We start from the raw sequence: 24,737 nt of genomic DNA on the forward strand, positions 1-24,737 counted from the left end.
GGCCAGAGGAGAATGACACTATTTCGACAAACTATTTCCCCATCTAAATACTGTAAAGCTGATATAAAGCCACCCAGCTTTATATCAAGTCGATCTAAAGCTGCTTTGACACAATTTGCATTGTTAAAAGCGCTATACAAATAATATTGACTTGACTTGACACTCCGTTTTTTTAAAAGGCTCATTGTTGATTACTATGTTTTGCACTGATACAAAAATAGAAAGCAGAGCTTAAACTCTTGGAAAACTCTGAAGTGAAGCAAATGTTTTTTGCAGATTACATGGGAGCACACATACATCATCAAGAGGAAGCATTGAAAGAGGAAATGTGCATGACCACAGAGATGCTTTAAAATGATAAAATGATAAATCTTGGCATGTTCTGCAGTTAACATTAACTTTCCAAAGATCTAAAATGTTACGCTTTCTAAAAGCAGCCAACACAGCCATCAATCTGTGCAATGGTCTGTATTTCAGATTTTGATATACAGTTTAATATACTGGTTTTGTTCTTTTTTAACACGCTTTCCACCGGAAATAGGCCAATTTTATGTGTTGCAAAATGATATGGGAACATGCTTGCTTCTCTGGAATGTCCTGAGAGAGTTCACTCACCTGTGTCAGTTGGGGGCTTGTCCGTGATCATTAGTTTGTTCACACACTATTTTATTGGCTGTGCCACTTGCACTATAACATTTCTAGTATACTGTTATGGCATACATCTGTTAGCATAACTTGCTCATCTGATGCTAGGATGTACTGGGTGGTTGCCAGAGCATTGATGCACTGTAAAAAAAAAAAAAGAAAAGTTGAGCCAACTTAAAATTTTAAGGCAACCAGCTTCAGGAGATTTTGAGTTTTCTCAACTTATTTTTGTAGGAGAGTCAAAAATACAAAAATAAGTTGAGAGCACCTCAAAAATCTGCTGAAGCTGTTTGCCTTCAAATTTTAAGTTGGCAACTTAAATCAGGAAATCAAGTTGATCAGTCAAACAAATAATGGTCAGGCGATATGAAAAATTTATATTTGTGCTAATAACTTCTGAATGTTTTGGCCAAAAATCCCAAGACTGGTCTTTTTTACTGTACATTTGGAGCAACATGACAAGTTGAATGGTACCCAGTGTTCCCATGCCAGCCATTTTGGGCATCGGAATATTACAATTTTGACAATGAAATACTATATTTAACGAGTGCATTGGCGTATCATTCCAAAACTTGTCATGGATCTTTGGCACCATGCCCTGAAGATCAAAAGGTTTACTGGCAGCACTTCCTAATTATAATGCCATTTCAAAACATGCTAATAACTTTTGATTAATTTTGCCTATTGTCATGAGACATATCTTGATAGATTCCTTGGATCATGCCAAGAACATCAATACTTATTGTGTCATAAATATTGTCAAATTTGGCTCAGATCATCTTCAGAATATACTGGCAAAAACAAAACAAAAAAAAAATACAAACAGAAAAACAAACAAACCTGGAATTCAAGTTTATAGATGAAACTATTTTCATTAACCCTGTCAAAAAATGTGATGCCATGATGCCAAACCACACATGAAGCTGTCCCTCTGCAAAGCTTTAACATATTGCCACCTCACACTGACCACACCACATCAATTTAGTGACAGCACCACCTATTGTTTAAAGGTGATAAACCATTAATATAAAGCCATTAACCATTAATAATGAAATTCCAAAAAATGCTAATACCATATAAACAGTTTTGCCTCTTGTCGTGTGGCTGGTATTATTAGATTTCTTGGGACATGCTGAGAACATTGATAGCTACTATTCCATAATCAGTTGAACTTCCTGTTCGCCATTTTGATTTACATTGGAAACTCCTCCTGGACCATTAATCAAATTTTCACCAAATTCGACCCAAATCATCTTCAGACCATGCCAGCAAAATATTATGGGTTTCGTGTTGATAGTCGAGACTGTCTTTGTTTACCGCAATAACAAATTTGATGGCATGATGCCAAACGGTATCTGAGACTGCATCTCGGCAAAACTTTTACGTATTGACACCAAACTTTGTGTGTTATTGTCACCTCACACTGACCACTCCACATCAATTGGGTAACAGTGTAACCACCTATTTGTCAAAATTGAAAAACCATTCAATCTTATTACTAATGATTGAATTCATGATTTTCCAGCCAGTTTGAGTAAGTCTTTAATTACTCGTGTTCTGTCTGATTAGATTAGATTAGATTCAACTTTATTGTCATTGCACATGTAAGGTAAAGGGCAACGAAATGCAGTTAGCATCTAACCAGAAATGCAGTTACAGGATATACAGCCTACAATATGTTACATATGTACATAAATATACAGATAAGGCAGTACTATGGACATAATTTATAATTCATAATTTTTAAATACTATCAGTATGATATACAGATGGGTGATATTAACATACTATACAGATGGATTATGCAGTAAATGTACACTATGAGCAAAAACTATGTACATAATTACAAATGGATATGAATAAGCTATACATTAAGATATATAAATACTAGTGCAATGAACACTGAAAGTGCATAGGAAATAAAAAATTCCAGTACATAGTACTCAGTGTGTAGATGGATTTTTATATTTTTATATATATATTTTTTAAACTGATTTAGTGATGGGGAGGGGTGAAGAGTTTGTAGTGGTGTGTGAGGGGGGTATCATCGGGCAGAGTTCAGTAGGGAGACAGCTGTAGGGAAAAAGCTGTTCCTGAGTCTGCTGGTCTTTGTTCGGAGGCTCCTGAAGCGCCTCCCAGAGGGCAGTAAGTTAAACAGTCTATGGTCAGGGTGAGAGGAGTCCTTAAGAATGCCGCGAGCTCGACATAAACAGCATTTTTTCTGGAAGTCCTCAATGGTAGGAAGTGGTGTCCCTGTGATGCGTTGGGCGGTTTTCACCACCCTCTGCAGTGCCTTGCGGTCAGCAACTGAGCAGTTCCCATACCAGACTGTGATACAGTTGGTCAGGATGCTTTCGATCACACACCGGTAGAAGTTCACCAGGATGGCTGGAGACAAGTGGTTCTTCTTCAGTGTCCCCGGATTGTGTTTACCGACAGTGGTTTCTGGAAATATTCCTGGTCCCATTTAGTAATGTCAATGACAGAATCATGCCGATGAGTGATGCAGTGTTGTCTGAGGGCCCGAAGACCACAGGCATCCAACAAAGGTCTTCGGCCTTGTCCCTTACGCACAGAGATTTGCACTATAGATGATGAGATTTGCAAAGCCTTTGCAGTTTGACGATGAGGAACGTTGTTTTTAAAGTATTCCACAATCTTTTTGTGCAATCTTTCACAGATTGGAGAGCCTCTACCCACCTTTACTTCTGAGAAACTCAGCCTCTCTAAGACATCCCTTTTATAGCTAATCATGTTATAGACCTGATGTCAATTTAGTTGCTAGATGTTTCAGCCCTTTGTTGCCCCCGTGCCAACTTTTTTGAGACCTGTAGAAGGCATCAAATTTGAAATGAACTCATTTAGGGGATAAAAGTGTAAAATTTCTCTGTTTAAACATTTGTTATGTTCTCTATGTTGTATTGTGAATACAATAATGGCTCATGTGATTTGAAAGTCTTAGTTTTCATTTTATTCAAATTTAAAAAACGTCCCAACATTTCCGAAATTCGGGTTGTATAAGGCTGATGAGTTGAATCAAGTGTGTTTTATTTGGAAGAGTTCAAAAATCTGTACTGATGTTGTGTGTTCAGAAACAGGGTTGGGAAACACTGCTTGAAACCCTTAACCCTAAGTAAAGCTTGCCTTAGCAAGGAGCACTGATAAAATGAAACAGGTTGAGTGCAATGTACTGCACAAAGTGAGCACTATGAAAACTATTCAAAAATAGAGTTAATGGTTAACATAACCTAATGGTTACCTTAGCAATTACCAACCCAAAGGTTATCACCCAGTTATTCAATAAATGCTACAATATTTTGCTCATTAAATTGTTAATGTATTCCCCCTGTGGTCACACATTTTCCCACTTAAAACTCATCTTTAACATTCAAAATTACATATTTGAAAATTTTTGGACATAAAAATAATTTAATCTTAAATCTTAAAATGGTTTAAATGTAACTCTACACACTTAACCTACATTAATATTCTAATTAGTCCCTGCCTCCACTCAATTGCCCCAGCTCAGACCTGCTCCCTTTCACTCAGTTTCACTTTCACTCACACAGTGGCAATCTTGGATTAATGGTTGTTGCTGTGTCATTCATTGCAGTTTTGAGAATGAATCAGTGAATCAATATATTAAAATTCTGAATGGATTATAGCTTAGAAACCACACAAAGAGCGCTCCCCTTATAATCACTGAAAAGCTGTCACTCATCTTAGTTCATCGTGACCTCACAAAGTTACGTTATAATCAGTCAAGCTCTACACTGCACAAGGAATCTTTTATTTGCATTGCGTATACACTTTGTTTCTTATAATGAGAGGATTCACAAGCATGTAGAGCTCAGAACTGATTATAAAAAAAATGAGTGTTTGAGCAGTGAGTGGATTCTAATTACTCAACGCTGCAAAGACACATTGTAAATAGAAACCTTTGACCAGATATGAAAAGCCCCACCCATGTTTGTGAGGGTAGGAAACGGGTGGCTTCAAACTGATGAATTTGCACATAGCTTGTCTTTGAGCATATTAAAAACACAAGACAGACATGTAAAACATATTAAAAAACTTCATTTTCACCATAGCTAGGTCAGCTATTTTTTTTTAAACAATAATGTTAATATTAAATGGTAGCCCTTTAATTATTTTAACAGGAAAGGTAATGTTACAGCACCTTGAGATTTAAAACTTTTTCCTCCTACAAATTGTGTAGGTTTTCTGACCTGTTATTATCTCCGGTGGAGCTGGTCCCTATATTACAGTAGTATCCGAATTTAACAACATCCTGTTAAAACTATTATTCTCTCTGGCTGACAAAGCTTCAAGATGCCAGGAGGGACGCATTTCATATGTGATTAATCCAGACTTCCCATGCATGTTAGCTTCATCAGAAGCCAAGAAAACCCACTGGTGTCCTTACAAAGCACTGTGTACCTTAGATCCTAACAGAGTACCTCAAATGCGCTCATTTGTGTGATTTGTAAAAACTCTGTCTATAGTGCTAAAGTCATTAATGAATGTTATCATTTTGGCTTTTTTTTCTGATTGCTCGAACGTGCTCAATGTTAAACAACAATTGAGAAAGTTTTTTTTTTGCTATTATTATTTCTTTTCTATTTCTTTTTTTTTCAGGGCATACCTGGTATACCTGGAAATGATGGTCAGAGGGGAATGAAGGTGATGTTTTATTTTCCTTTTCATGTGGAAAATTAGTTTCTCATTTGCTGTTGTCTAGAGGTTATGCCTCATGCTCTATTACAAAACTTAGTGAGCTGTATGCATTCTATAGTTTATAAGTCTCACTACTATCATAACATTAGCTACCCTAAATATATTTAAAATTTACATTTTTTTTTTTTTTTTTAAAGGGTGAAGCTGGCTTTCCAGGGCCAAAAGGAGCCAAAGGTACACCTGGAGACCATGTAAGTAAATCTAAAAATATATAGTAAGCACTTGAAAAATCATGAATCAAAAGTAAATATAACTTTTCATGGTGCTTCTGATATGTTCAGTGATTTTGGGGCAGTTGTGGCCTAATAGTTAGAGAGTCGGACTTGTGATCCATAGGTTGTTGGTTCAATTCTCAGTACCAACAAGAAATGTAGGTGGGGGAGTGTATGAACAGTGCTGTCTTCCACCCTCAATGCCCATGACTGAGGTGCACTTGAGCAAGGCACCAAACCCACAATTGTTTGAAAAAATAAATTGCATGACCTGTTGCAGAGGTTTAAAGAGTACCGGAAAACCATACTTGAGTAAAAGTACAGGTACCTTAGAGTGAAAATTACTCCACCAAGTCACCAATTCCAAAACAACATGAATAAAAATTCAAAGTGGACAAGAAGCAAGAAAGCTAAGATTGTGGTGGCACTGAACTCCACTGTTGCACAAATCACTTCCATTCACAGGCATGCAAACATTGGAGAGAGGAAACACAAGCACATGTGAAGACATTTTGTTTTCACTGAACCCTGACCTGTGAATTCATACAGTATGGTGAAAACATGTTTTATCAATAGAAAATGTAAATGTCACGTTGACCGATTGACTCAGCACACCTAATACAGACTTCAAAGTTGCATGGTTTACAGTGTTACAGAAGAAAGGACTGTATTTGACATTTTGAATTTACTTGTAATTTGTGATTTATTGCAGTATTTCATCATATCCAGTTGCTGATATCCATTATAGAGTGCCTTTGCATGCTCAAAGCTAGCGTGCCTGCATCTACTGTAATATTTAATGTTCAAGGCATTGTGTAGTTTATAGGTTCAATCCCTAGTGATGTTGGCTCAGTTGCATATAAAGTTTAGAGAGAAGGTGATCACATATTTATAGTGACAAGCTCAGTGAAAACAAGCCAAGATGGTGAATGAAACTATCAACAAACTATAAAACTTTTATACAATTTTTAGTTCCTTAACTATAATGTACCTTTGGTTGGTGCTGCTCTGTGTGTGTTATGTTTTGGTAGCAAACGGACAGAAGGACAAAAATAGCAGTAAAAACTTTTAGGCAATGTATTCTTCTGAGTCGTTACTTAGCTACTGTGGTAAATAGTTGCTGCTAGTACTCATAGTGAGACTCACATTGACGACACAAACATACTCCAGTTTGGAGCTCAATGTGAAACAGAGTCCTGCGAGTCAATGGGATTTGGAATCATTTAAACCAAGCTTTCGTGTGAAAACAATGTAAATTCTGCATTGACCCGACTGAAAGCTTTGTTTTATTTATTGTATTGGAGATGTTATATGCAATTTAAAGGTGACATATCATGAAAATCTAACTTTTTCCATGTATAAGTGCTGTAATGCATCTACCAACCCAGAAAACATGAAAAAGTACAACAGTAATTTTTTTTTTTTTGGTAAGCCTTTCTTTGCAATCTTGTGAAAAAATGAGCACATCAGATTTCGCTCATCCTGTGAAGTGGTAAGGGGATCTTATTATAATATTACTGCCCCTTAAACTGCACGTTTCCACCCATGGTGCCACTATTGTGTTTTCACAAGCAACAACGGTGTACCAGTTCTAACGCCATGGCGAAAGTTCAAGCAAAGCATGCATCTATCTTTGGCTGCACTGATGAGCACAGAACACTGTTTAGAGTCCCAGCCTCAGAGGAGACAAGAGAGCAGTGCATTTATTGATTTATTTACTGTATATTACGCTGCTGCCACACAGATATAATATAAACAAGCAATTTCGTTCCCAGCTGTTTACCTTCACATACATACATAACTGAGTGTGTAAACTGACTCGCGTGTTTTTAATATAAACTTGTGTTTATTCGACAGTACAATAAGACATGAAAGAGAACTTATTTTAGTACTCACATGCCATGTGACAGATGCTTTCTGTGCAGGTGCTTATGTGGTTTATGGTTTAAGACACATGCTTTCAGCATGATAGACATGATAATCAAAACCAAACAGAGTTGCGAAAGCAACAAGCTGTAAAAGGGGGCAGGGAGCAGCAGCTCATTTGCATTTAAAGAGACATGCACGAAAACAGCGTGTCACTGCTTCCACTCAAATAGGCATTTTCAAAATGATTTAATAAATTATCTTTGGGGTATTTTGAGCTGAAACTTCACAGACACATTCTGGGGACACCCGAGACTTATATTACATATTGTAAAAAGGTCTCCCTTAAAGTCAACCAGAAATAGAATTCAAACCCCATTGCACTAATGTACAGTATGTATTTCCAAGTGAAACTATTCAAAAAGAAAAAAAAAAATACACTTAAGGTACTTCATTTTGATGAAACATTACAAAGACTTTTTTTCACATGCATGAATCTAACTCAAAATTTGGTCAACTTTGACTGCATTTTTTGACTGTGTCTGTTTTTCTACAGGGTGAGATGGGATTGCCTGGGATACCTGGTTCAAGTGGACAGCCTGGCCCTAAGGTCCCAATTCATGTTTTTGCCCTCTAAATGCAAGATGTCCTTTGTAATGTTGAATTCATATGGAAAACATTATAGGTATTGATTACCGAGTTGGAGTCTCTATTACATTATTATAGTGATTTCAAAGCAATTGCAAGACAGATGGTGAAATCCCTTTGTTCTGTCTGCAGTTTTTCTCAATCACCTTTCATCATCAGTGTAGACATGCATGTGGATTGCTACATATGATGTGTAATTGTGCAGAACAAAAGCCATATCTTATAAATGGTTACAAGCCTTCAAACTTGTTCCGCTCCAAATCATGTTTTTTAGATTGCGTCCAAGGAAGGAGACCTTCAGACTTCAGAATGCTAGCCAACAACGCTATTCTTTATGACTCATTGACCACTTTATGAGATAAAATGGACATTTTTCATAAAACAATGACAGCAGAAGGCAGAAATATGTGCACTGTACTAAATATTCTGAAAAGTTCATGTTCTCAGTGACTTCCAAAGAGAGATTTAACTGTCAGCCTTTAACTCAGTTTGGGGTCAGTAAAATTTTTCAATATTGTTTTAAAGAAGTTTCTTCTGCTTATTAAGGCTGCATTTATTTCACAGTAAAACAATAATGTGAAATATTATTACAATTTAAAATAACTCTTTTCTCTTACTATGATGACAAAAGTTGATTTTCAGCATCATTACTGCAGTCTTCAGCGTCACACGATTCTTCAGAAATCATTCTAATATGCTGATGTGCCGCATTTTGTGAAAACCATGATATACTTTTCAGGATTATTCAACAAAGTTTAGCTTTTATTTGAAATGTATTTTGAAATCTTATTAATGTCACTTTTGATCAAATTAATGCACCCTTGCTGCATAAAATTTTTGGTTTAAAAAAATCTTACTGACCTTTTGAATGCTAGTATATATATATATATATATATATATGTATATATGTATGTATATATATATATATATATATATATATATATATATAATACTTTTCCCTGCTAAAATATAAATAAAACACGTAAACTAGTCCAAGAAGATTTTCTGTTTTTAGATGGCTTGACCAGCTGAGAAGTGGTCAAACCACACTAAAGCCATCAAACTAGGCGTAACTAGAACTGGAACACACTAGTCAAGACCAAATCATTAAAAAAAAAAAATTAAATCTATTTTAGTTCCAGTTTCAGTAAAAATTTTTTTTAAATAATAATAATGAAAAAATAAAATTTAAGTAACCAGCAGAACGATTCAAAAATAATTTGCAAATAAAATAAGCAAGACCTTTGAAGTTAAGACTGGTGAAATCTGCTTCAGGAACCTCTAAATATGCTCAAAAAAGCAAGAGAAAACTGTTTACAGTTTGAATATTTGTTCAGTTTCCATGGACTGTTTTATGCATCAATACGAATAGTCACTTTGAATGTCTCTCTCATCTCGTCAGTGAAATGGATTTGACTCATAAATTGACAGTGCAGTGATCAAAGAATTAACCTGGTTCACAGATTATATCGCCATCTGCAGTCGGAATTGTTAATCCCACAAAGGCATGAGCATTGGAGGTCCTTGATTATGATTTGAAAATGCGTAAGCAGAGTCAAATTCAAATTCTGCTATAAAGTAGCTGTCGGAAAGACAGTATTCATATCGTCATTATTCAGCTCAATAATTCAGTTTTCAAAATTATTTTTTTGCACTTAACTACAGTGGGGAAAACAATTATATGATCTCCTGCTGATTTTGTGCGTTCACTGACAAAGAACTGATCAGTCTATAATTTTAATGGTAGGTTTATATGAACAATGAGAGACAGAATAACAACAAAATAAAAACTGAAAAACACTTTTAAAAAAGTTATAAATTAATTTGCATTTGTGAAATAAGTATTTGACCCCTTCACAAAACATGACTTAGTACTTGGCGGCAAAACCCTTCTTGGCAATCACAGAGGTCAGACGTTTCTTGTAGTTGCCCACCAGGTTTGCACCCATCTCAGGAGGGATTTTGTCCCACTCCTCTTTGCAGATCGTCTGCAAGTCATTAAGGTTTCGAGGCTGACGTTTGGCGACTCAACCCTTCAGCTCCCTCCACAGATTTTCTATGGGATTAAGGTCTGGAGACTGGCTAGGCCATTTACATGGACATCAGTAATCTAATTATTTACCTTATTCTGAATTAGACAATATTATGATTAAGATGTTTACATGAAAGGATTATTCTAAAAGCAACTCATGTTCCCGTTTTACATGTTATGTTACATAGATCGATTAATGGCATGCATCATTACGTTACCACACGACGCCATCCAACGTCGGGGGATGGTGATGATAATAAGGGGGGAGGCAGCCAACTCGTCACAGTAGTTATTGGCAAAATTCAGACGGGCCTGTACATGTGCTTTCTTGAGCAGGGGGACCTTGCGGGTGCTGCAGGATTTCAGTCCTTCATGGCATAGTATGTTACCAATTGTTTTCTTAGTGACTATGGTCCCAGCTTCCTTGAGATCATTGACAAGATCCTCCCGTGTAGTTCTGGGCTGATTCCTCAGCGTTCTCATGATCATTGAAACTCTACGAGGTGAGATCTTGCATGGAGCCCCAGACCGAGGGAGATTGACAGTTATTTTGTGTTTCTTCTATTTGTGAATAATCGCACCAACTGTTATCACCTTCTCACCAAGCTGTTTGGCGATGGTCTTGTAGCCCATTCCAGCCTTGTGTAGGACTACAGTCTAGTCCCTGACATCTTTGGCCAGCTCTTTGGTCTTGGCCATGGTGTAGTATTTGGAATGTGATTGATTGATTACGTCTGTGTACAGGTGTCTTTTATATAGGGAACAAGCTGAGATTAAAGAGAGTGCTCCTAATCTCAGCTCGTTACCTGTATAAAAGACACCTGGGAGCCAGAGATATTGCTGGTTGATAGGGGATCAAATATGTATTTCACTGCAATGCAAATCAATTTATAACTTTTTTGAAATGCGTTTTTCTGGATTTTTTTGTTGTTATTCTGTCTCTCACTGTTCAAATAAACATACCATTAAAATTATAGACTGATAATTTCTTTGCCGGTGGGCAAACATACAAAATCAGCAGGGGATCAAATAATTTTTTTCCCACTGTACATTTCATATTTCATAGGCCATAAATAAAAGAGCTTGTACTAACCTTGTATTTTGTCCAGTAAATGCTCTCTAGAATGAGAAAGTCTCTCTCCCTATTATTAGCAGATAGCAAATGGCAAAAGGCTTTGATACGTCCCATCCAGACTTCCTGTTTTAACAGATAATGAACAAATACTTAGAAATTCTTACTTCCTAACTTGAATACTCAAACTCAAATTTTCATTATTAGGGCACTAAAGGGGACAGTGGAGAACCCGGTCAACCAGGACCTCCAGGGCTAGAGGTAAAATCCTATGCAAATTAAACATCATCAGATGGGTCAAGCAAGAGTACCATGCATGATAGACCGCAAGAGTTATTGTCTTTATAAATGTTTTTTTTTTATTTTTTGATCTAGGGTAAGCCTGGACAACCTGGGGCAGCTGGCCAACCAGGACATCCAGGAATGCCAGGATTACCGGGACTGAAGGTAAGTTATTAATCACAGCTCTAAAAGATTCATCATATGTGACGTTGGACCACAAAACCAGTCAAGGGTGAGGGTCAATTTTTTAAATTGAGATTTATACATTTCCATTGATGTATGGTTTGTTGGAATAGGGCAATATTTGTCTGAGATACAACTATTTGAAAATCTGGAATATGAGGGTGCAAAAAAATCTAAATGTTGAGAAAATCACCTTTAAAGTTGTCCAAATGAAGTCCTTAGCAACACATATTACTAATCAGAAATTCAGTTTTGATATATTTACAATAGGAAATTTACAAAATATCTTCATGGAACATGATCTTTACTTAATACCCTAATGTTTTTTGGCATAAAATAAAAATCGATAATTTTGACCCATATGATGTATTGTTGGCTATTGCTACAAATATACCAGAACGTCTTACGACTGGTTTTGTGGTCCAGGGTCACATATTAAATCTGGGCTTTGGATGTCTCAAACATTTACTAAACTTACTGAAAATGATTTTGTTACTGTATCCAAATTACATTTATTTCTTCTGATTTAATGAGAAAGAAAACTCTGACATTGCATTTTTGGTCAGTCTTGGTGGTAAAAGCCCACGTTATGGTGAGCACATTTTCCAAGTGTAGCTCTATTAACTTTTGCAAGGTAATGATCATTTCTGCCATGGCAAACAAAAAGGCATTCATGAAAATGTTGCTTGTGGTTTACAAGCATTGGCCGCTTTCAGTGAAACTAAATGAATTATCTACAGCTGTTTTTAAATTTAGAGCTAAATCTTAATTACTGTTGGTTTGCTCCCTGTGTTCGAAATGGCAATTTTGTTATGAATCTATCATTCAAAATGACTGTATAGAGTTCTGAATCTGAAATATGGTAAAACAGTAGTAGTAACTGCCCAACACATGTACTGTACACGTGATAGACTTCATAGAAGCTCATTTCATCTTTGAAGGATTTCAAGTTTCAATTTAATTCTGTGATTTATGACAAGTTAAGAGGTATACACAAATTATATGTACAGTTTGAAACCACTAGTGGAAATGCAATACTTTCACATTTATTCATTTTGAAAACGCTTTTATCTATAAAGAATACAACAAGCGACCATCTTTAGGAGGCAATAGCATGAGACGTGCTAGCAATACAAATATCCACACATCGTTCAAAATTGTTCAAGCTAGAACAGGAAGGGATAGTGAATAATAGTGAAAGGATAGATATTTTATTTATTTTTTTTCAGCAGTGCTGAAGTTCACTGAAGTGCTGACAGTAGAGATGAGTTTGCAGCTGTTTCTTGAATATGGCCAGGGAAAGGATTAGGAAGATCATTCCAACAGTAAGGATCAGTGAAAGAAACATCCTGTAAAGTAATTTAATTTAATTTAATTTTAGCCTTTTGGAGAGATGTGAGATATTTATATGCCTTCAAATGAGCCCTAAAGAGTCCACGCATTGAAGACCAGTCCTGCTGCTGTGTTCTGAATCATTTGTAGAGGTTTGATTGCGCATGATGGAAGTCCAGCCTGAGGAGCATTGCAGTGGTCCAGCCTAGACATGACAAGGCACTGGAAGTTGTGCAGCATGCTCCATTAGAAAGTGCCTGATCTTCCTGATGGTGTGCAATGCAAACCTGTGCAGTCGTGCTGCTGTTGTTGTTGAGCTGGTCATCAAAGATTACCCCAAGATTTCTGCCTGATCTTGATGTGATTATTGTTGATGATTTTAGCTGTGTGGTGAAATTGAGATTGGCAGGGAAGACGGAAGATCTCTGTCTTTGCCAGGTTGAGCTGCATGTGTTATCCTTTCATCCATGCCAAGATGTCTGCTAGGCAGTTATCGCGGGATTGTCTAGTTAAATGAGAATGAAAGCTGTGTATCAGCACCATATACAATGATGTTGTTGAGGTTTTTTGTTGTTTTTTTTACAAATTATATTGTCAGCATAGTAATTTGTCTCAGTATTTTTGAGAAAATAAATACATTTATTCGTATCAAATTCTGCGTGGAGTTTGCATCTTCTCCCTGTGTCTGTGTGGGTTTCTTGCAGATGAATAGGTAATACGTAGGTAAAAAATTCTAGGACAGGCAAGAGCTTATGAATGCATGGAGCAAAGTTTCAGTGTCTTTTGGGCTTAAAAGTGGAGAAAAAACACATAAATATGGGCTTGAAATTGCAAGTGGTTTCATAGGGTTGAAAAAAAGCACCTTCAATCTAAACTCTCATGTTAGCCTTTATATATACAGTATATATAGAACGAGAGAGCTTGTGGTCCTAATAACAACTTTAGTTTGTAATTCAAGTTTATAATACCACTAATAGAGGCATTAAGATCAGATGCACAGATTGAAATGTCGGAGGTTTTGATTTTGTTGTTGTTGGTAATATTGAATTTTCTCCAATCTGGTCAGTGGATTCCAGACTCTTTAAAAAACAGTTTAAGCTTTTCCAGCCTGGTGTGTGCATGAGCAACTTTTTTGAGTAGTCCTCAGAAATCTCTTTGATGGAAACCTTGTAAGATGAGGACCAAGATTCAAGATTCAAGAGTTTTTATTTGTCACATACACAATTATACAGAGTATAACCAGCAGTGAAATGTAGGTAACCAGTCTTTAAGGTCAAATTTAAGTAGGTCAAATTTATGCCGAAAGCGTTCATAGAATTTCTATTGCTACTGTATTTATTGTATTATATAAATCTTTTTTTGTGGTTGTTGCTTTTTTCTTCACTGTTTTCTTCAAACCGTACTGTGAAATGTATTACAGGGTCAAAGAGGCGATGCTGGTGAAAGAGGAGTGGACGTAAGTAAACCATTTACTGTAATAATGAACTTAATGTTCACATGTTGTTGGACTGTCAAATTAAAATATATTGTTTATAGCTAGTTGTGGTTTACTGACATATTGCTAAAGCTAAATATTAATTATTAAATGCAGACTTTATTCTACTGGTATCATTAACACACCCCTCAAATGGATCTATTCATACCTCTCTGGCCGCACTCAGTTCATTCATTTAAAATCATTTACCTCTCATCCAGTCCCTGTCACCACAGGTGTGCCCCAGGGCTCTGTCCTTGGGCCCCTGCTGTTTATAATCTACCTTCTTCCTCTCTGTAATATCTTTCGCAAACATCAGGTTTTCCATTGCTATGCAGATGACACCCAGATCTACCTTTCTACCAAACCCAACTCCAAACTCCCACCATCCTGCCTTACCAATTGCTTCCTTGACATAAAATCTTGGTTCACTTCAAACTTCCTCAAATTAAACAGCAATAAAACAGAACTTCTTCTTATAGGTACAAGATCTACATCAAACAAATCTCAGAATTTCTCTATTCCCATTGATAATTCCTTCATTTCCCCCTCCCTTCAGGTTAAGAGTCTGGGTGTCATTTGATCACAACTGCATTGTGTTTTTAATTGTATATTTTATATCTTATTCTCTTTATTGTTTTTGTCTTGTTAATGATATACGGTGACCTTGAGTGTCAAGAAAGGCGCCTATAAATACAATGCATTAGTATTATTATTAGGATTTTGGTAGACATGTATAGGGAGAATGAATTTGGGGGAAAATGCTGTCTTCCTCTTAAGATGGAATAAAAAGCCCAGAAAACGATCATACATTCTTTGTTATATGTTATTATAGTGAATGTTTTCAAATGTCTTTTGGCTTGTATTCCCATGGAAAATGTATAGCCATTTTGTGAGTTCTTCTTTGTACCGTAAAAATGCAGCTGAAATGCATAAATGTAAACTTTTGTCAGATTTAATTACTGTTGAGATGTAAGATGTTGCTTCTGGGAGCCTTGCCTTCTTGCCGCTGTAGTAGAGGCCTATGATTTCCACCATGTGGAAAACGCAATCCAGTCATAAAAATAATGTGGAATGTCATGGACTTTGGCAAAAGTTGGAAGAATAAATCAAATGTATGGCTGTAGACTTAATTGAATAACAATATGAACTAGTGTTTCATAAGGCTCTATTATGGTTAAAATTGGAATAAATAATTTAATTGTTTTATGAATTCAACTGATTAGTCATCCTGTTTGATTATTAAAATCTAATTACACATTAGAAACAGATTCCAGAAGAATTAAAGTGGGAAACACAGAATTTGGGAAAAATAAAACAATCTGATAGGGCTGTATAATCATAATATCTGATATCTGTGATAAGAAAGATTAACATTTATTTTAGCACTAGGTTTCAGTGAACAATTCGCTGTCAGTGTTTAATTTTTTTATGCAACCTAAAATATAATAGCTGAAATTCATTTTCCAAGATTTCCAAGAAGTACTCAAGAATAACCCATGTTGCATACATTATGAGTGATTTTATTGAACATACTTATATGTTCATGAACCTAAGATGTTTGAACCTACAAATTTATATATCTGTTTTACTAAAACATGTTTATGCAATTGAACAGGGGATGAGAGGTGAAAAGGGAGATTACGGGCGACCTGGTGTTCATGTAAGTTTCATATATGTGTGTGTCTAAAAAAAACCTATAGTTTATTCTGTTTTGCACATTAAAGAATTAGAAATCAAATAAATGCTTTAATAGTAAGAAATAGAATGAAATTATAGAATCAACCACAAGGTGGTGGAGTTCTTCTTGATATGAGTGATCTTCAGTGTTTTATAGTCATATTGTAAGTGCAAGACAAGGTATTTTTATAACACAGTGCATACAGTATGGTAGTTCATTTAAAGTGTAAGCTTAAGACATTGTTTATTCAGTGGGTCAATATTTTGCTCAATATTTTACTGACTGAACAATTAATAAACAAATGTATTCAAAATCTTTACTTTTCCTTGCATCACTTTCTAGTGCATCGCCAGCATTTTTTGAGGTGGCAGTTCTAAGAAGAATTAGCATTGCACATAATTTTGCTGAATCATACAGTTGCCTTGTAAAAAGTATAGTTGTGTTATTGTTATGAAGCTGTTTTATAATGCAATTCTTACTTCTTACAATTATGACTTCTCTCTTCATAAACAGGGTTTACCCGGGCCAGCTGGCCAGAAAGGAGAGGTGGGCGAATCTTTGATCTGAATCCACATTCCCCATTAGCTGTACTGTGAGTGTGTTGAGTTGTATTTGTGTGCGTCTCAGAAAGGGACATCAGGAGAGCCCGGTCAGAGGGGTCAGATCGGCCATCAGGGGCTCCCTGGACAGACAGGACAGACAGGATCCTCGGGGCCCAGAGGACTGAGCGGAGAAGTAGGCCTCCCGGGACCACCTGGACCGGAAGGACGACCTGTAAGTATTGTGTTTCCAAATAACTATATGGTACAACGGGACTAACGGCCCACCTTAAGAAAAAAATGTGCTATTCACTGCGCCTAAAATGTATAGTTGCAGAAAAAATATATATGTTGTATTGAACATTAATGGAGCAACAGATTTTGTGTGACAATAAATCATTCAAGTTGTTTATTTAGTTTCAAAATCTTATAAATGTATGAGGTGGCAAGAGGGCCCACCAGCATGGGGTAAAAGGCACACGGTATTGATACAAATACTTCTGCTAAAATAATGTTTTTTTAAATAATGTGCATTCTTAATAATAAGAAGTTAATACTTGTTCAAAACAATCACTTTAGCAAAGTTTGTACTATATTCTGCTTATTTTGAAAAATAAAATAATGAATTTTTGTTCAATAAATATACTGTCATTAAAATGTTAATATAAAACATATATATATTTTAAAATACAGAAACAAAAAATGAATGAGTAAAGATTCTGAAAGTAGTGATCCAATAATAATTGAATATATATGTACAGTAGTAACAGCAAATTATATTTTATTATATCATATGATTAATATCATGTTTTTAAATATAATGGTTTCATTCTACACATGGTGATTATCTCTAATATGGACACCCAACATAATATATGATATTTACCATCTGAATCTAACCAAGTCATGTCAACAAATGGAAAACTCAGCCATCTATTAATTATCATGTTAATTACTGTGCGCCGTTTTTTACCCCAAATACCATACTTTTACATATTCTTTCATTATTTAAAAACTGTTGCTTTAATTATTTTAAACAAAACTGAAAATCATATTTTGTCTCAAAATGTATGCATTAATTTTAGTGATTCTCATTTGCTACTTAAATCTACAACATTTAAAAAAAAAAACATTAAATATTAGATCAAGAAAGCACAGAATCAACTGTGCGCTGCTGTGCGCAATCGCGTCAGAAAGTGCTACGCCACATTTTGTGACATGTAGTGGTTTAGATGAAAATAATATCAGAGGCGCCTTTTTACCGCAGAGCGCCTTTAGCCCCGTTGTACCCTATTGTGCACTGTGTTGTACTGTAGCCTTCTTCTGTAATAAGATAATCTAGTCAATGGAGGATAAAATGTTGCATAGACAATTAAATTGACACTCCTGTTCCATTGATGACATGCATTTTCACAGGGCAGAGAACTGTCTGAGCAACATATTCAGCAGATTTGCAGAGATGTCCTTCGATGTGAGTATCCAAAATGGTCTCCCAGTAATGCTCTATAGCATTTTAATAAAGTGTATAAATACATATGGGTAGTTGACAAATAAGCAGTAAGAAAGTTTTTTCTTTTTTGGGGGGGAAAAAATAAATGTATATATTTATGTAGTGTGAAGTCTGATCTTTGAGAAAATATAAAGGGTCACTAACTTAAAACAAATAAAAACAAATCTGTAGTTCTTTTATGTGTGTCACACCATAGGACATTACATCACACTAAAGGACAGAAATGGTAGTTATTCAATTATTTCGATTTAATTTTGAACATGCCAAAGGAGAAAGACAGTTTAATTTTGATACAAACAATATCAACATGTATTTTAAACAAAACAAAAAAATAATTTTCATCCACAACATTCAGTCTCTTAGTCAATTAGTAGGTTACTCAAACTCTTCTAGCCCCCCGCTGCATGTGCGGCACAGTTCAATATAATTGGTATTCAAACTATATTCATTAAGATGTGAATGAATTTTTAAAAACTATATGGCTACTCTTTTTAAGGCATCATTTTATTGTATTTACTTTCTGCGTCGTTCTCTTAGGATCTCCTCCCTTCTGCGTGGATTCCTGTTCATTTTCTCTTTATATTTCCGTGTCCTCTCTTCCACTAATTTCTCTCCCTCAATTTTCTGTTTCAGAAAAAGTATCACATTTTATGCTTATTTTCATGACACTTTATAACAGTACAAGTTTTCTGTAAAAACATCAGAATATAGTTTAATTATTGCATTTAAGAACACAGAAAATGAGTTAAATCTTATTTAATTATATACAATGGTTTTTAAAGAGACCTTGTCTTTGTCCTGTGGTGTGACAGTACAGGCGTCACAACGGAGGACATTTCCTGTAACACCGTAGGACATTTCAGCCTTTTTCTGTCAATTAATGACCTTGCTATTCCAAGCTAACCTGTCATTAGCGGTTAGCAAGACACATTTGCATAATTCTCCATGATAATGTTGTTTAAAATGCATTTTTGGATTAAAAAAAATATAATTTAGGGGTGTCACACCAAAGGACAACAAAACGTAACACTTTTGTAGTGGTTCCAAAAAAGTTAAGCATTTGAACAATTCTGAGACAAACACTTTCCATGTGCACGTCATGGGCTTGACAGGGGGCTTCAGTAACAACCATGAATGGGGTCCTTCAACTAATTAACGTTTTCAGAAATATATGGATGAAAAAAAATGATTGCCATTTACTAAAATAGACACTTGTACATATATGACGGAGGTATTTAGTAAAATTTTTATGCTTTTCTTATTTCATTTATAGTTATTATTATTAATATTATATATGTTATATAATTATATTAATATTTATATATTGTTATTATATAATAATAATAATAATTTATAGTTGAGTTGTAATTTATTGAACCATGCTTGAGACAGACTCACCATAGGACAATTTTGAGATTTGGCTCAAAAATTAAAAAAATCGAATAACATTGCAGCTTTTATAACAAAAAGTCCATGTAGGACAAATAAACGTTTAACCTGGCATTTTAAATAACAACAATATTTATTATATTAATTTGTATCTTGTGGGACAGTGAAAATGCCATGTCATGTCAACAACCCAATTAAATCTAAAAACAAGTCCAGCTCAAATAACACAACATTTGTCAAAACATATTTTTAATAAAACTTTTTAATGATTTTTTGTTTGTTTGTTTTGCATTGAAAACAAACCTGACATTTAGACATGTTTTAATTTCAAGGCAGGTTTTTCTAAACTTGCCTCTTTTCAGAGTTCAAGAAACTAAAAATAGTGAGGCTACACTAACAGTCAAAAGTTTCTGAACAGTAAGATTTTTAATGTTTTTAAAGAAGTCTCTTCTGCTCACTAAGCCTGCATTTATTTGAGTCAAAGTACAGAAAAAAGTAACATGGAGTAATGATGCTGAAAATTCAGCTTTTTTTTTGTTATCAACATTTTTTTAATTTTTCATACATAACACAACATAAAAAAAACAACAATATATTAAGAAAATAAAATAAAATAATAAAATAAAACAACAGACACATACTCAACATCTCAAAGTCCAGTCAAAAGGAGGGAGAAAAGGAAGGACCGAAAAAAGAAACCCATAAGTCACTCCTCCATACAGTCACGTATTTCAAAGAGAAAGCACTGCCAAGCATCAATGGTAGAAGGCTTGGCTCCATTGATTCGTGCTGTTGTACATTCACAAGACACTATTTGCAAGAGGCTACGGATCCAATATGTTTTCCAACACATATGCGGTGTAAACCAGTTCTGTATTATTGTCTTCTTCGCAGCTGTAAAACCAGCAAACAACATTCTCTTTTGCATCGAACTTATACAAAGACCAGAATCATCATTAAGAAGACACAAACTTGGGTTAACTGACCAATCAATTTTCAGTAAGGATGATAAAACCAGGTTTACATGTGTCCATAGACTGCTAGTGATAGGACATTCCCAAAACATATGCAGAAAAGTACCTGATGATGTAGTATTACATATATGGCAGTTGAAATTTGATTGTAGTTTCATTTTGAATCTTTTGTAAGGAGTTATGTATGCTCTATGAATGACTTTGAAGTGAATAAGACGATGCGCCAGATTTTTAGATGTTAAACTGAGATTAGACCACACCCTCTCCCAGTCGACAGATAAATTAAGGTCAGATAATTCCCTATTCCAAATAGTTTTAATAGAAAGAGGTTTTATAATGCAATCAAGGATCTTATTATATATTAAGGAAGCAGATGGCCGACCAGCAGATGGTGCAATCCAGTCCCGCATAGGATGAGAGGAAACGGGAGAAGACCAAGGAACGCCATACGCTTTGAGAGCGGAACGTAATTGAAGAAAGACAAAATACGCAGATGCTGGTAGACAAAATTTAGTTCTTAACGTCTGAAATGAACATAGGCCTTGGTTATCATATATATCACCGCACGTGTTTACACCTAAAGAAGACCAAGAGGGTTGGATAAATGGGCGATTTCCGCATACAAAATTAAAATTGTGCCATAAAGGTGTACTATTACAAAATTTGAAGGGTCCTCCAATCCGACGTTCAACCGTTTTCCAGATTTTAATAGAATTGGCCACAACCGGACCAAATTTATAATTATCCCCTTTTTTCCCTGTGCCAGTAAATAAAATATCTTGGAGTCTATTTGGTTTAACCTTGTCAGCTTCAATCACTCTCCAAGAAACTGTAGATTGAGGATCAACCCAAGTATGAAGAGCCTTAAGCTGGAACGACCAATAATACAGTTCAAAATTTGGTACAGCCAGTCCTCCTGCACTATTAGGATGTTGTAATGTGGTAAGTTTAATTCTGGGGCATTTATCATTCCAGATAAATTTCGTAATTATGGAGTTGATCTCCTTAAAGTAACCTGGAGGGGGAGAAAGCGGTAGCATAGAGAAAAAAAAATTAAATCGAGGTAGCAAATTCATCTTAACAGTGGAGATTCTTCCTTGGAGGGAAACGTTAAGATTCTTCCATCTTTGAATGTCATTCTTGACCTTAACTAAAATATTATTAAAATTGTCCCTGGCAATCTTATGAATGTTTTTATATATGGTAACGCCCAGATAGGTGAAAGAGTCCTTAATAGGGATGAATGAGGGAATAGAAGAATTAACTTTAATATTGTTAATTGGCATTAAAGCAGATTTGCTCCAATTTATTTTATATCCTGATAAGCTACTAAAATGATCAAATTCCTTAATTATATTAGGGACTGAAACATCAAAGTGGTCTAAATATAGAATAATATCATCAGCGTATAACGAAATACTATGATTATGATCATGAATCTTAATCGATACTTCAGACTTCCTGATGGCTTGTGCTAAGGGTTCAAGAGATAGACAAAACAATAAGGGGGAAAGCGGACAGCCCTGCCTCGTTCCCCGCTGTAAAGGGAATGGGGGGGAAATAACATTACCAGTTATGACTGATGCTGCAGGTGAGTGGTATAATGTCTTAATCATAGAAATGAAGTGTTCACCGAAGCCGAAACATTGCAAAACTGCCCACATATAATTCCACTCTAGCCTGTCAAAGGCTTTTTCTGCATCAAGTGAAAAGACTGCACAAGGGGTTGGGTGGGAGTCTGCAAAGTCAAGAATATGAAGGAGTCGACGCATATTATCAGATGCATTACGCCCCTTGATGAAACCAGTTTGGTCCTCCTTGATCAGACTATGAATTACCTTCTCCATACGAGAAGCAAAAACTTTAGCATACATTTTTAGATCACATGAGATAAGCGAAATTGGTCTGTAGTTGGAACAATCTAATGGGTCTTTCCCTTTTTTAAGAAGTAATGAAATCAGTGATGTTTTTTGATCTCTATGAAATACCCCATGTTCAATTGCAAAATTAAATGAATTAAGCATAAGTGTCCCTACCAAATCCCAAATTTCTAAGTATAATTCTGGGGGGAGACCATCTAGGCCCGGCGATTTGCCCTTCTGAAGGCTTTTTAAAGAGACATGGAGTTCCTCCAAACTTAATGGGGCCTCCAAAGATTCTTTATCCATCTGTGAGATCCGAGGCAGTTCCAATTTATCTAAATACTGCTTACAGATTGATTCATCAAAATCTGTTTCGGCTTTATATAGATTTGTGTAGAAACCTTTAAATATTTCATTAATTGCCACAGGGTTTGTGGTGACCTGATCATCCGGTGATTTTATTGCGCTAATATATGCCTTCGACTCGCATTCTCTCAACCTAAGAGCCAATAAATGACTAGGTCTCTCCGATTCAAAATAATATTTTTGCCTAGTCCTATGTAAAATAAATTCCGCCTTTGATTGTGGAAGCAAATCGTATTTTTCTTTTAAAGAGGACAACTGTGTAGCCTGTTGCTCCGTAAAATGTTGTTTTTGTAGGTTTTGTAATGATTGGATTTTATTTTCTAATTGTGTAAACTGGCGGGTTTTCGCTTTGGCAAGAGTAGAAGAGAAAGATATACAGAAACCTCGTATAGCGCACTTAGTCGTCTCCCACAGTTTTTGAGGATCCACACCAGACCAGAGGGCATATTAATTTCAAGAAACTCCTTAATATATTCTTTTAAAGAAGTAATGAAAGTCTGATTACTTAATAATGATATGTTAAAGCGCCATCTAGGTGACTTGGCTTTAACATCGGAAAGAGGAACACTGCACAGCACAGCAGAATGATCAGATAATAAAATTGGTAATATAGAGATGGAGGAATCAGACGAAATTAAAGATGGGCTGAGAAATATGTAGTCTATCCTAGAGAAAGTCTTGTGTCTATTAGAGAAAAAAGTGAAATCCTTAGATTTAGTATTCTGACTTCTCCAAAGATCGATTACGTTAAGCTCAGTGATAAATTTATTCAGTAATTTAGAGGATGGATTGGCTGTTGTATCAGATTGAGATTTATCTAAAGCAGGATTTATGACAGCATTAAAATCCCCACCCACCACTAGAGGGCAATCAATCTGCTCAAGCAGAGTTTTGGAAATCTGTGAAAGGAATGCACTGTCTGTCTCATTCGGACCGTAAATAGAGACCAAGGCTAACCTATTATTATATATTTTGCATCGGATAAAAACAAATCTACCCTTCTCATCACTACCAAGGTGTTCAATTGTTAAATTTAACTTCCGGTTAACAAGAATAAGCACCCCCTTAGTTTTATTTTGAGCGCAGGAAAAAGCTGATAATTTGTAATACTTATTCTGGAAACGTGCCACGTCGGATTGCTTTAAATGTGTCTCTTGAATTAGGGCACAGGAAATAGATTTGCGATGTAAATATTCTAACACACGAGTTCGTTTAACAGCAGAATTTAACCCATTCACATTTAGTGATAAAATATTTAGAGTATGCATTGAATATATAGCGTGTAAATGTTGACGTGTATTTTAGATACCAAACCTCCTAGATGGAAAATCCCTTTAAAGATAAGGTAAAATAAATTAAAGTATAAATGTCTGTTGTAAAAAGTAAAAACCACATAAAAACATGAACAACTTACAACCTTAAACAAGGAACAACTCAGACCGCACATTACCGAGAACATAGGTCTGACTGAGCAACAAAAAATAGTGATGGTTCGTGACCGATCCACTCCAACGCAGGACATGTCTCCCAAAAAGCTCGTACTGCCAGAAAAAAATATTTTAAATTAAACCAACTCCCCATTAGTCCCCTCCAAAAAGAAAAAAGGGGTGTCAATCTTGCCAGCAATGAGATCGTTGTACCCGATATATAGGAAGTTAGGAACAATATCTCAGTAGTAGAGTGGAGAGAAGAAAAAAGCAAAAAAACAAATTTAGTCAGCGTCCATGTCCGTTCTGCCATCATCCGCTCCTAAGCCGCTGGGACCATGTTCATCCCGACCATCAAACTCCTCCCGCCAGGCTGGAGAAACAGCGGCCGCCGTTCCCCCGCGCAGAGCCGCGGCATACGTCTTCTGCTGGGACAGGGAGCTAATAAAATCCTCCGCTTTCTGAGGGGAATCGAAGCTTTTCTGTTCCCCCTTGTGCTGTAGTTT

At 35.7% G+C, this 24,737-nt stretch overlaps 1 protein-coding gene across 1 annotated transcript in view; it reads left to right on the forward strand.

Moving 5' to 3' along the window:
- Positions 1-24,737, forward strand: part of LOC306882067 (uncharacterized protein) — a 133,996-nt gene that overhangs the window by 85,459 nt on the left and 23,800 nt on the right. The window contains exons 17-26 of the mRNA XM_079436513.1: positions 5,284-5,328; positions 5,520-5,573; positions 8,017-8,070; positions 11,420-11,473; positions 11,588-11,659; positions 14,430-14,465; positions 16,102-16,146; positions 16,678-16,710; positions 16,792-16,938; positions 18,120-18,174. Of these exons, the coding sequence (XP_079292639.1) occupies positions 5,284-5,328; positions 5,520-5,573; positions 8,017-8,070; positions 11,420-11,473; positions 11,588-11,659; positions 14,430-14,465; positions 16,102-16,146; positions 16,678-16,710; positions 16,792-16,938; positions 18,120-18,174 (595 nt within the window). The remainder of the gene's footprint in view (positions 1-5,283; positions 5,329-5,519; positions 5,574-8,016; positions 8,071-11,419; positions 11,474-11,587; positions 11,660-14,429; positions 14,466-16,101; positions 16,147-16,677; positions 16,711-16,791; positions 16,939-18,119; positions 18,175-24,737) is intronic.

Source organism: Barbus barbus (assembly GCF_936440315.1).
Source record: "Barbus barbus genome assembly, chromosome: 16".
Lineage (NCBI taxonomy): Eukaryota > Metazoa > Chordata > Actinopteri > Cypriniformes > Cyprinidae > Barbus > Barbus barbus.